Below are 13,572 nucleotides of genomic sequence, written 5' to 3'. Positions count from 1 at the left end.
ATATCTATATACAGTATATGTGGTATCTACCACGTCTACCATATCTACCATAACATGCGGGCGTAGTTTGAAGGCTATCGGCAACCACATGTATTGTGTTATTGGAGCTACCTAGCATCGCGTTTGTTCGGCGTCACAACTATGGAGATAGAATAGTGCCAAAAGAAGTGAGGTTGTAAAATGAAAATTCTTCCTGTAAAATGACCATTTTTAACTAAAAAACACTTGTATTACCGACTTTTTCCTTTTGTAATAAACATGAAAAAAACACAATGTAAAAAATACATTATACAAGTGTTTTTTTTCCAATTACAAGTGATTTTTTTTGTTCTACGGGTGTTTTTTCTTAGCTACAGGTTAAAAAGTTTTGTCTCACCCTTGTCGCGTTTTATGAGACAAAAAAAATACTCGTAACCTAGTTTTAAAATAAAAACATACCTGTAAAATGACTCATCTTAACTAAAAAACACTTGTATTTTAACTAAAAAAACACTTGTATTTCCAAATTTTTTCGTTGTGAAATAAACATGAAAAAACAATATTATAAAATTTCTTCAAGTGTTTTTTTTCCTCATTTACAAGTGATTTTTTTTGTTCTACGGGTGTTTTTTCTTAGCTACAGGTTAAAAAGTTTTGTCTCACCCTTGTCGCGTTTTATGAGACAAAAAAAATACTTGTAACCTAGTTTTAAAATAAAAACATACCTGTAAAATGACTCATCTTAACTAAAAAACACTTGTATTTTAACTAAAAAAACACTTGTATTTCCAAATTTTTCGTTGTGAAATAAACATGAAAAAACAATATTAAAAAATTTCTTCAAGTGTTTTTTTCCCCCATTTACAAGTGATTTTTTTATTTTTCTACAGGTGTTTTTTTCTTTGCTACAGGTGAAAAAGTTTCGTCTCACCCCTTGTGGCGTTTTCTGAGACAAAAGTCACTTGTAACCAAAGATGAAAAAATCTACTTGTACATCGAAATAATATGTTGTAAAACACAAAAATATCATTCCAAGTCGTGGTCAAAAGAAGACGTTAGTTAAGAAAGAACACAATCTAGTGAATAGTTCTTCGGGTGTTTTATCTTTAATAATCTACAAGTGTTTTCTGAGCATGTACAACTAAATTTCGGCCCAAGCATGTGATGTGAGGCAAAATTCAGACCAATCGGAACGGCGATTGTTCAGGAGGAGGGCGGGACACACCATTGCCGACCTGCTCCTTCTTGCTTTATTCATCACGGCAGAGTACGACAGAAATGGCAGAGCAGCTCTGCCATGGCCGAAATGGCAGAGCTGCTCTGCCATTTCTGTCGTACTCTGCCGTGATGAATAAAGCAAGAAGGAGCAGGTCGGCAATGGTGTGTCCCGCCCTCCTCCTGAACAATCGCCGTTCCGATTGGTCTGAATTTTGCCTCACATCACATGCTTGGGCCGAAATTTAGTTGTACATGCTCAGAAAACACTTGTAGATTATTAAAGATAAAACACCCGAAGAACTATTCACTAGATTGTGTTCTTTCTTAACTAACGTCTTCTTTTGACCACGACTTGGAATGATATTTTTGTGTTTTACAACATATTATTTCGATGTACAAGTAGATTTTTTCATCTTTGGTTACAAGTGACTTTTGTCTCAGAAAACGCCACAAGGGGTGAGACGAAACTTTTTCACCTGTAGCAAAGAAAAAAACACCTGTAGAAAAATAAAAAAATCACTTGTAAATGGGGGAAAAAAAACACTTGAAGAAATTTTTTAATATTGTTTTTTCATGTTTATTTCACAACGAAAAATTTGGAAATACAAGTGTTTTTTTAGTTAAAATACAAGTGTTTTTTAGTTAAGATGAGTCATTTTACAGGTATGTTTTTATTTTAAAACTAGGTTACAAGTATTTTTTTTGTCTCATAAAACGCGACAAGGGTGAGACAAAACTTTTTAACCTGTAGCTAAGAAAAAACACCCGTAGAACAAAAAAAATCACTTGTAAATGAGGAAAAAAAACACTTGAAGAAATTTTATAATATTGTTTTTTCATGTTTATTTCACAACGAAAAAATTTGGAAATACAAGTGTTTTTTTTAGTTAAAATACAAGTGTTTTTTAGTTAAGATGAGTCATTTTACAGGTATGTTTTTATTTTAAAACTAGGTTACGAGTATTTTTTTTGTCTCATAAAACGCGACAAGGGTGAGACAAAACTTTTTAACCTGTAGCTAAGAAAAAACACCCGTAGAACAAAAAAAATCACTTGTAATTGGAAAAAAAACACTTGTATAATGTATTTTTTACATTGTGTTTTTTTCATGTTTATTACAAAAGGAAAAAGTCGGTAATACAAGTGTTTTTTAGTTAAAAATGGTCATTTTACAGGAAGAATTTTCATTTTACAACCTCACTTCTTTTGGCACTATTCTATCTCCATACACAACTTTCTTGCCTCCTCCACACTCCTGCTCTGCTCTGTCGTCTCGGTGAGTCAGTCTCCCTCAGACTTTTCGACCAATATAGTAACGCATAGTAACGCATGCCTTTCCGTCCTCAGTAACGGTAACGGCGTTTCCAAGATGAGAAAAGTAATTAATTAGATTACCCACTACTGAAAAAAATAACGCCGTTAGTAACGCCGTTATATTGTAACGCCGTTATTAACAACACTGGTTACAACAGTGATGATGAGTGGCTGCCAGACAACAACAGAGACGCTGGTTCTATGTGTAGGAGTGACAACTATAAATTTCATTGGTTTTCTTATTCAGGCCTATACAATGTGCCTTTTGTGTTGAAATTTCCCAAAAATTGTTTAAGCATTAAGCATTAAGGGATGCTCATTGGGTTTCAAAATGTATTTAACTGCAGTCCCATCGTTTTGAAAAAGTAGTTTAAAACTGCACAATTATTTTCATAACATTATGCTTAGTATTATTTTTTATTGTAATTTTTATTTGGTATGGTCAATAATAAGACTATTTATGAAGAAAAAAATGGTGTTAAAGTGAGTTGTTTCCTCTGCTAGACAAATCAAGCAGCATTTCCCTTTAATTTTTGATCTTAATTCAACTTTCATTTCAGTGATGAAAATTCAATACGTAAAAATATATGTCCTGAAAATTTGATTAAAAACAAATTAAAAAATAAAAATTGACTGATATATAACTCAAAACATTCCGAATCCACTATCACTCATCCTTATATGGATCACAAAAAGTAATAGACTTTATCATTTTGTCAATGGACCAATTATCAGTGCACTTTTTCTCCTATGACTTTCTATTTGGATTTTTAAAAATTAAATAAAAATGACAAATTACAAAAAACATTATTTTTTCTGCAAGCATTGCAAATATCAAGCAAAAATTTGTGAAAAAATAAGATGACTTCTAATTTTTTGTCCAAGGGCCTACCTTTATTCTTGCAATTATATGATTATAATCTTGTAATTTTATTACTTTATTCTCGTAGTCCTATATTTGTGTGTTTGGCCCCAAACTCCCTGGTCCACAGCGAGGCGTATATAAATCCGTGGATAATGTCGAACCGAAAGCTGAACCAAAATAAACCACAATTATGACTGGCCGTTGAGTTTCAAACGGATTACTTCTCATTACCGAATTTTGAATCATGGAAAGAGTCAAGTGATTCCTCATGCTATGTCGAAATGATATATTTGCTCTGAAATCCTTACCCGTGGAGATGCATTTGAACGCATCACTTCGTTACGTCACTCTCCAGTCAACAGAGTGAACGTCGAACTGGCTGTTCACCCGTTTGAGGCGTCGTTTCAGGTGACTTTGCTCATGAATTAACTTGAATGTAATATTTATTCTGACTTTTCACATTCAGATAACCTTCGCCAGCGTGCGCCAGCTAGCTGGCTAGTTAGTTTCTCTTTAGGGCAGCTGTACACGAAAATTTCAGGGAGTTGCATCTAGAAAAGTCATAAAATGGCTGTCACATAGTCTTTATTAAGTATTTTATTTATTCATGTTAAAACTTTAACGTAGATGGACAAACGTTTTACCATCAAATATTTTTATAAAAAGAAAAACAAAATATATACATTTTGATTTAACATGCCCCTCACGTAAAGCAAATCCAAATTGACTGACATCTGTTTTGCCCAATTAGAAAGCGGAGGATCTTAAATTCACCTGTGTAACGTCATTATTAAATTAACAATTGATAGTGACATAATAGTAACAAAGAGACAACAAATCTAAAATCAATTAATGAAGTCCACACATAATTTCTTTCTTAAACTACACAAAATAAGTCCCCCCCAAAATAAAACTAGTATTTGTTTAATTGATTTAAAAAAAAAAATTCTACGTAATGTGTTATTCGCACGCCAGGATGGCGGGCACGCATGAGGATGAAGTGTTTGAGACATTTCTGGCCGCGTCGTCTAGCGGCAACACACCTCAGGTGACGTCCTTATTGGCCACCTTCCCTTCTCTGCTGGACCGGGCGGACTCGAAAGGATGGACGGCGTTAATGCTCGCCGCCAGAAATGGACATGCGGAAGTGGTCCACACACTACTCCGGCACGGGTAAAGGTCTACACAGCCCTACTCAAATGCTACATTTGGCTATCGAAACACAGGAGATCCAAATATATAATTTTCAAACTTTTCAGGTGCAACAAGAGTCGCCTGAATGGCAGTGGCCAGAGCGCACATGACGTGGCCGTATTTTGGGGTCACGACCATGTGGCCGTCCTGCTGCGGGGCGGTGGAGGGGAGGGTATTGGGCAGCTTAACTATTTTGGCCGCGAGCCTCTGGACCGTCTGAGCGCCAAGCGTAGCGACAACGCGTGGTTGGAGGATGCCAAGAAAAGAACCGGCTCCGTCTTCCTTCTCTTTTCGGACCTCAGCCCCATGACCCGTACTGATCAGCAGGTAGCGAATAGCGGTGCCTCATGTTGATTTGCTTTATTGCCCACCTTGAACTATTGGAAGGTATTTTTAAACGTTGATTTTTTTTATACACGCATTTTTGTTTTGTTCACTTGCTTTCTGAATTTATTTCAATCTTTTCTTCAAATGTTTTTTATTTTTTTGACTTGTTATTCGACCATGACTTGTTGCTCGGCCAATTATATGTAGCCCTCGACTTTCCGCATACAGGGCATCCAGCATTTGTGCCGGCTGAGGTACGATGCCGTCAAAGATCTGTCAGAGAAGCCGGATGCCGTGCTGGTCTTCTTGGGCGTGGAGCGAAGCAGTGAGACAGGAAGCGGATCTGAGGAGCTCCCGGCCTGGTTTGCCATCAGCAGCGACGAGGATGCCACGGTGCTCCTGGGCCGCTGTCCGCACGAGACTCCAAAGTGCTCTTTCACCAAGTCGCCGCACCGCGATCTGCTCCGTTTTAGCGACGAAGACGCTGGTGACGGGTCTCCTCTTGTTTTCTTCCTTCTCAACTACAGCCAAACTCATAATAACATGTCGACTTATCTCGTTGATCCAGGTGTGCTGGCTCCAGCGCGTGCCCTTTTGGCGTGGCACCGTCGCTATGCATTCTGTTCCACATGTGGAAGCTCTACCATCGCAGAGGAGGGCGGACACAAGAGGACCTGCCGGAATCAACAGTGCCTTAGCAACAAGGGGGTGCACAACACGTGTTACCCGCGCACCGGTATGCACGTACTTGATGTTACATGCACATTTAAGGTTAAACATAGAAAGTGGCTTGGGAGCAGAGCTGGGTAGAGTAGCCAAAATTTGATTCAAGTAAGAGTAGTGTTTCTTCAAAATAATAATAGTCAAAGTGAAAATAGTCATCCAAATAATTGTACTTAAACACAAACAAGTTTACTTCCTACGCTGGCGACGTAACCGTTAAGTACACCTAAATACCCCCTAAATTTCGATGCCCATGACATCAAGACTTGCAGAATAAAACTAAAATAAAAATGAAATCTGTTTCATCTTCAATGACAGCAATTCACAACTAACTGCTGATACAGTAAGGGTGTCACGGTACATGTAATTGTATTGAACCGTTCCGGTACGTGGTGCTCGGTTCGGAACGGAAGCGAACCGAACGAGTTTCTGACGTAATGTAACCCTTACTTTTCGAGGCTGTGAGGCGATCGGGTTACAGTTTCTTTGTGTAGATTATATTTACTCGTCGTCTCTACTATAATGAGGACCAACACGGTACGACAATATAACCCAGAAACCTCAACGGTGCGACAACGTGGCCGCCGCGAGAATGCAGTGAAACGCGGGCGTTAAAGTCAATCAGCCAATGCACACCAGTCGCAGTGCGGCCGCGTGGTAGACACGTCCCAGAAGCGGCTCAACTCGACACACGCGAAAAGAACTGCAGAGTTTATTATTTGATGCGAGACGCGACCCTCCTGCGTCAATACTACTGCGGGTAGCTAGGATCGGGCAGACCGGAAGTCACTCGTGTAAAAATACGGTGGATCCGGTCGATTTTCAAACTAATATGCAATCGTAACCCAGTTTTTGAGTCCATCAGATCTCTTGAGTGGTAGGTCGGGGCACAGTTGACTTGTCTTTGTTGATTTACTGCTGTCTTCTCTGCTATAATAATAACCAACATCCATGTTCAATACAAAACCCTCCTACCACAACAAAACAAGTAGGAACTAATATTCACATAGGAACTAAAGTTATACAACATAAAATAAACAATATAAATGAATACTACATCACATTTATAGCCCATTTAAATAAAATAAATTGAAATGAGCTAAAAGACCTGTAATTAAATAAGAATTATACACAGATCCTGCTTACACAAATTTATTAATTTCTGTGTAGCGCTTTAACTTGAGAAAATCCACCAATAAAGCTTTTGAAAACCGTTCATAAGAAAAATGATTCATTGAGGTATTTCATTTGTAAAATAAATGTGAAAATCTTTGTCATTGGGATTGCTTTTCTCTTTAGCACAGGACTTTTTTTCTTCTTTCTTTCAGAAAGAAACCTGACCAATATGCGGGGTCTAAAGGCAAAGTGTTGTTGGATTATTATCTTTAAATACCCGCTACTTTTTGAGCAGAATTCTAGCTTTGTATAGGCTAATGTTCCTATTGTTGAAAGCACAAAAGTGTGTAATAAACAACTAGCACATTTATATTTTGCATTTTGTTTTCTTACTGTACCAAAAATGAACCGAACCGTGACCTCAAAACCGAGGTACGTACAGAAGGGAGATTTTTGTGTACCGTTACACCTAGGGTTGTTCCGATCATGTTTTTTTGCTTCCGATCCCGATCGTTTTAGTTTGAGTGTCTGCCTATCCCGATATTTCCAGATCCGATTGCCTTTTTTGCTCCCGATTCAATTCCAATCATTCCCGATAATTTTTCCCGATCATATACATTTTGGCAATGCATTAAGAAAAAAATGAATAAAACTCGGACGAATATATACATTCAACATACAGCACATAAGTACTATATTTGTTTATTATGACAATAAATCCTCAAGATGGCATTTACATTATTAGCATTCTTTCTGTGAGAGGGATCCACGGATAGAAAGACTTGTGACTTTGTATATTGTGACTAAATATTGCCATCTAGTGTATTTGTTGAGCTTTCAGTAAAGGATACTGTGGCTATCCCAAATGCATGATGGGAAGTGGAACCATGACTGTGCAACGTGCTACCAATTGCTATATCTTCTCTGCGTTGTGAAATAACTTAAGGTGTTAAGACAATGATCAATTGCCACCTTGTTTCCCCACATTGCATCCCATGATATTTCTAATCATAGGGAGAGGGATTGCATGGCTTTAACCATTAAATGAAAGGCTCCAAAGGCTGCCAAAGTTCACTCTACTCATGATGCGCTGCCTTTTATCTTTCTATATAGGTAAAACGGCGTCATTACAGATGGAGCGCGACAATGAGTGAGAGGGTCATGCAGCGCATGCATTAATTGCGTTAAATATTTTAATGTGACACATTTAAAAAAAACTTAATTGCCGCCGTTATCGGGATAAATTTGATAACCCTACCTTAAGCCTAAACAAAAGACTCTGAATGAGTGTTACATATTATGTCTGTGACGTTAAATACAATTAGAAAATGATTTAATTAAAATATATAAATCTATTAAAAAAAGGCATGGCCGATATTTTTTTGCCTATTTCCCATACTTTGAAAATGACGTGATCGGACCCGATCGACATCTCTAGTTACACCCCTACTAAATAACCCCCTAAATCTCAAAATAACTATCCAAAAACATGTATTATACGTCGTTGTACTGTCCTCGCCAAGACGTTAGAGCAAAGTCCTACCTAGACAGCGAATTAAGCTCCGAATTGACGATGTCAGATGTCCGTGTGGTTTGACGGTTTTACTTGGATGCTCATGACATCAACACTTGTAGAATGAAACTAAAATAAAAATGAAATTAAATGTTTTATCTTCAATGACAGCAATTCAAATAAGCGTTCATAACTAACTGCTGATACAGCAATAACAATCCAGAAAAACGATTAGCATGTATCAGTTGGCGTCCGCACATCATCAAAAAAAATCACATAAACTCACCCCAAGTATTTGACCACAATTGAAAACACACAATAAACAGTACAAGAGGTGTTATATACAGGTGTTGCCTCTGTGGATGCTTCACAAGCAACAAACGTGCACGCAGACTTTAGCTGTGATCTTTCTCTCACTCCGCTGCATGACTTTTTCATGGGCACAAATGCACTCTTTTTTTTGTGTGTGCGCAAATGCAGTACGTTCTTCTTCGTGTGTACATGCACTCTTACTCGCGTATGGAAGTACTAAAAAAGCATGCATCACTAAACAAAAGTAAAAAAAAATACACTGAAGGAAAAAAAATGGCGGACAAGACTCCAGCGTCATAAATTCGGGTTATGTCATAACCCGGGGACTACCTGTATTTTATTTCTGAGCAGAACGTCTCCTATATGGACTGTTATTAATATACTGTTCTATAACCAATTACATGAACACACTAGGCCAAAAAATACACAAAAATCATTGAATTCAGACTTGGAAAAATCGACAGAAATGAAACATCAGCTGTCCAAAGAGCATGAGTGCCCTCTAGTGAAGAAAACCTTTGCTACTATGAAATGAAAACGATCATATCTCCTGTTTTCCGTAGTCTGTCGGTGCTAAATAAAAACTGGGGGTGAACTTGGAAATCTGGGCTTTCGAGTCTTGTTGACGGCGGTGCTCTATGACAGCTTTTTTTTTTTTTAGGGGACTTACAGGTCACTTCCTGTAAATTTTGGATCATTGCCTATTGATTTTTGTGGCATTTCCAGGTTTCCTCCTGTTGATTTTTACTTCCTGTTGGTTTTGGGGCATTTTTATGGTCACCCCCATTTGTTAATTCTGGCTGCCTTTTGCTGCACCATTTTGACTACGAACAAATGCTGCTGCAGACACGGAGACACAAAACTGAGCAGAGTGCAATAGTGCACACACCAGATCACACAAATCACATTTCTGGTTTTATGGCGCCAGCGTCAAAATAAAAGTGACTCTGTATGAATGAGCTACAAGGTGCCTTCCGGGCTGTACGTTTGAGACTCCTGTTTTAGTTGATTTTGTTTTTGCTCATTTTCATTCTCCTTGTTTTTGTGGTCCCTTGAAGACCCTGTTGTCATTATGCTGGTGATCCACCCCGACGGCAACCATTGTCTCCTTGGCCGGAAGAGCATTTTCCCGGCCGGAATGTTCTCCTGCCTCGCCGGCTTCGTGGAACCGGGTAAGCGCACGCGTGCGTCGGAAAGTGACGAGCGATTGACGAGAAGTAACGTCAGGAGAGACGCTGGAAGCAGCGGCGCGGCGTGAGGTGTTCGAGGAGAGCGGCGTGCAAGTGGGTGGCGTCGGTTATGTTTGCTGTCAACCGTGGCCCATGCCCTCACAGCTCATGATTGGCTGCCACTGTGTTGCCTTGACAACGGACATCAGCGTGGACCGCAGCGAGATAGAGGAGGCCCAATGGTTTTCGCGCCAACAGGTGAAGCCAAAAACATTCGATTTACAAATTCTCTCTTTGATCCGTTGTCTTTTGCATGGCAGGTGAGAGAGGCGTTGCTCGGCTTCGCCCCGTCGAGCCTGGTGGTCCCACCCCAACAGACCATTGCGCACCAGCTCTTAAAACACTGGATCGGCACCGCTGCCAATTTATGAACTGAGCCCCAATGTTCTCGATCACATCTTATGTCATGAGAGGAACCACACCATCAGAAAATATTTCAGTGTGGAATCATCAATGACAAAAAAATCATCTTTTTCAGTCGTCTCCACATAAAAGACATAAAACGACACATACTCCACATACCTCATGACTGTGTGACTTTTTTCTCTTGGGTTTATCTTGGTTCTATATAACATTGTAATTCACCTGTTCAGCTGCTTAGACACCAAGAATGTCAAATTTGAGTATCTTTATAGGGTGGTACAGTTTTAATGTGCCAAATGCAGAGATGGGTAGAGGTGCCCAAAATGTAACTCGCGTAAGAATAGCATTACTTCAAAATAATATTAGGTAAAAGTAGTCATCTAAAAAAATGTACTCGAAGTACAATTATTCAGTGAAAAGAATACTTAAATAATAAGTAACTGCTTACAATGCCATATTTTTTTTTTTCAAACAATGGTATATTTTTTTTCTTAGCACAACTATATGTACTTATCATACTGTATTATAACCAGGGGTGAAAGTGGGCTGGAACGGAGCTTTGAGCCCCAAAATGTGACGGCAACTGTCAAAACCCCATGTTAAAAAAAACAAACTGCCGGGCTGCCACACAAGAAGAAAACAATCTACGAATGTCAGATTTACACACACAAATGTTAACAAGCTTAATAAAGTGCCTGTGTTGGCTAATCGGTCTCCACCGATATCATTTATTTATTCCACGGAACTCTCCAAGCTGCAGCAGTTTAAGAGTCTGACGACTCTGTGACGACTCGTGTCGATGAGCGCTTGCGCGCAGTAAACCACCCTGGACTCGGTTGTCCGTTAAATTAGCTGACACTGATGTGATCAGCATAGATAGTTAGCATTTGCATTTGAACCAGTCAGAGCTTTCTGGAACCGCTAAAAAAAACAAGCTTGTTGATTTAATGTGATAAAGGGCAATGCAACAGAAAATAGATCTTAAAGAGAAAGGAAAGCGCTGAAGAGGCTTATTTTATTTGCTCTGATGGGGATGTTTGGAACAGCTTTCATCTTAATAAGCACTTTGGACTTATGTTAGGCTTCTAATTTGAAAAAAGTCAATGTAAGTCAATGTTTGCTTGATCTTCAAAATCCATTATGCACAGTGAAATTGTTATTTGTACAGTACTTATTTTAATGTATAGTACTTTATAGGCATGTGCCGGTATGAGATTTTCACGGTACGATAACCGTGAGCAAAAATACCGCGGTTTCACGGTATCACGGTATTGCAATTATGGCTCCAAAATTTTGAGATGTATGGCTTTAAAAAAAAAAAAAAATCCCATTGAACAGGATTTTTTTTCAAAACATATTTGTAAATTGGAACATGAATATAATGTGAAAATAAATAAATTAACACAAAATAACAAATATTTTATATAAAATTAAAATAAATAGAACCTAGACTATACCCACAGCCACAGCTCAAGTTGCTCAATATTAGAGTAAGAACAAAATAATTGCTATAAAAAGTAAAAAGACTTCTAAATAAAATTAAAAATATATACTGTATGACTTTTTTTGAGGGGGGAAGCTCAAGTGAAGTTTTGCCATTTTCAGCCACCTTTTTCAACTCTAGTCTACATGATGCCATGCCTTTGTGTTAAAAAGAACAAAGAATTCATAAGTTAATAAGTTAGTTAAAAATTTATAAGTTAGTTTTATAAATGTTAAAATGTAAATATTGTTGAGGAAAGGTTTCATCTAATTTAAAAAAAAAAAAAGTGAGGAGTGAGACCTCCTTTCTCAATTAGCGATCTTTGACGCGATTCTTTTTCTTTCCCCCCTTCATTCAAGCTTGTCTCCTCTCTCTCAGCGGCTGTGAGACATAAAACCACAACGAAGCTGCTCTCCCAGCTTAGCCTAGGCTAACATTCGTCTTTGTAAGTTTTAGTTTGTTTGTATATTGAATTTGAAATGAAAATGTGTGTTTTGTTTTTGGCGAACTTTTTAATGGTGCTACTGCTATCCTGTTGAACCTAATCACACGTGGAATACAATTGTACAACGTTTTAAATGTATTTGTATATTTCACCACGATTTGAGAGCTCAATAAATTGAAGAAAAGTACGCCTTGTGTTTGGAGGATTTGTATTTGGGTTTGCTGGCTATATAGCAGAATAGCGTCACTGACACTCACGGCAACAAACGGGAAGGGGTGAGCGCTGCCGCACCAAGCCACTTCGGCTGCATTTTGGCACATGAAAAATAGCGAATACCGTACGGACGGAAAATTTTAGTGGTTTTGAAACCGCAACGTTTTCACACCACGGTAAACCGTGAAACCGGTAACCGGCATATGTCTAGTACTTTATTAAAGTAAATGTTTACATTATCTTCAATTTTAATGTACATCCGATGTTTTTAAGAAAAAATATGTGCACAAGTACAACCGATGCAAAAATAAATGTGGAGTCCTGGCAATATCTATGGTAATGTTATCCCCCCCCATATTGTTTAGGCATATCCCAAACAGAGCTATTCAAATTATCTGGTCAAAGTTCTAGTTTCATATCAAAATACACTAACGGAAACACCACCCCGCCATCCAAAAATCGCAATGATAGTTTTTTTTCCAATATCGTCCAGGCCTAATATGAACTGTCATTACTGTGCTGTGCTAAAACCTATTATATAACTACATTGCCATAGAAATACAAGAAAAAAATCCTTGAATTCTGGTAATAACAAAATATACAGAAATAAAGCATCATTCGTCTAAAGAGCATGAGCGCCCTCTAGTGGAGAAAACATTTTCCATTATGAAATTAAAAGGATCATTTCTCCGGTTTTCCGTGGTCAGTCGGTGCCAAATAAAAATTAGGGGGTTCAAATCCATGCTTTTGAGTCGTATTGAGTTGATGGCAGCGCTCTGTCAATTTTTTTTTACGGTGTTTTAAAGACGCCACGTGATTGAACAGGCTGGCGTGATCATAAAACGACAAGCTTGAGTCTGCTTGGTATAATGGAGTTATGTGATTATTGGTAGGAGGTCTCATTGGTGAAACAGGTTGAGCCAGTGTTAGCATCTCTAGCAAAAATAGTAAAATCTAAATGTAGATTAAAGAGGAAAAATGTAACAAGTTCAAGTAAAAAGTATGGCTTAGTAAAACTACTTACTTCTAAAGGTACATTTTTCTCTAAAAGTTAATAAGGTAAATCTAATGCGTAACTACTCACCTCAGCAGAACACTCATGCAGATCAAGAATTCACCAACAATGTAAAGTCACAGTTGCCACTCAGAGGGTCCATACGAAGATCTATTTTACATTTCCCATTATCAACAAAAAATTATTATTTTTTTTTAATCTAGCTTTGAGGATGAACAAATCAACGCTTTTGAAATAATGCCCTAGCAACGCCTCACTAAAAC

General features: G+C 38.1%; 1 protein-coding gene across 1 annotated transcript; it reads left to right on the top strand.

Annotated features, from left to right (window-relative positions):
• Positions 1-3,705: 3,705 nt before the first annotated feature.
• Positions 3,706-12,255, top strand: nudt12 (nudix (nucleoside diphosphate linked moiety X)-type motif 12). Its single transcript, XM_057832617.1, has 8 exons — positions 3,706-3,784; positions 4,352-4,549; positions 4,636-4,897; positions 5,126-5,384; positions 5,466-5,633; positions 9,620-9,733; positions 9,789-9,988; positions 10,051-12,255. The coding sequence occupies exons 2-8, from the start codon at positions 4,353-4,355 to the stop codon at positions 10,159-10,161; spliced, it is 1,311 nt and encodes a 436-aa protein (XP_057688600.1). The 5' UTR covers positions 3,706-3,784; position 4,352; the 3' UTR covers positions 10,162-12,255.
• Positions 12,256-13,572: the final 1,317 nt, after the last annotated feature.

The sequence above is a fragment of the Corythoichthys intestinalis genome, chromosome 3 (genome assembly GCF_030265065.1).
Source record: "Corythoichthys intestinalis isolate RoL2023-P3 chromosome 3, ASM3026506v1, whole genome shotgun sequence".
Taxonomy (NCBI): domain Eukaryota; kingdom Metazoa; phylum Chordata; class Actinopteri; order Syngnathiformes; family Syngnathidae; genus Corythoichthys; species Corythoichthys intestinalis.
This window is presented reverse-complemented; position numbering and strand designations above follow the sequence as displayed.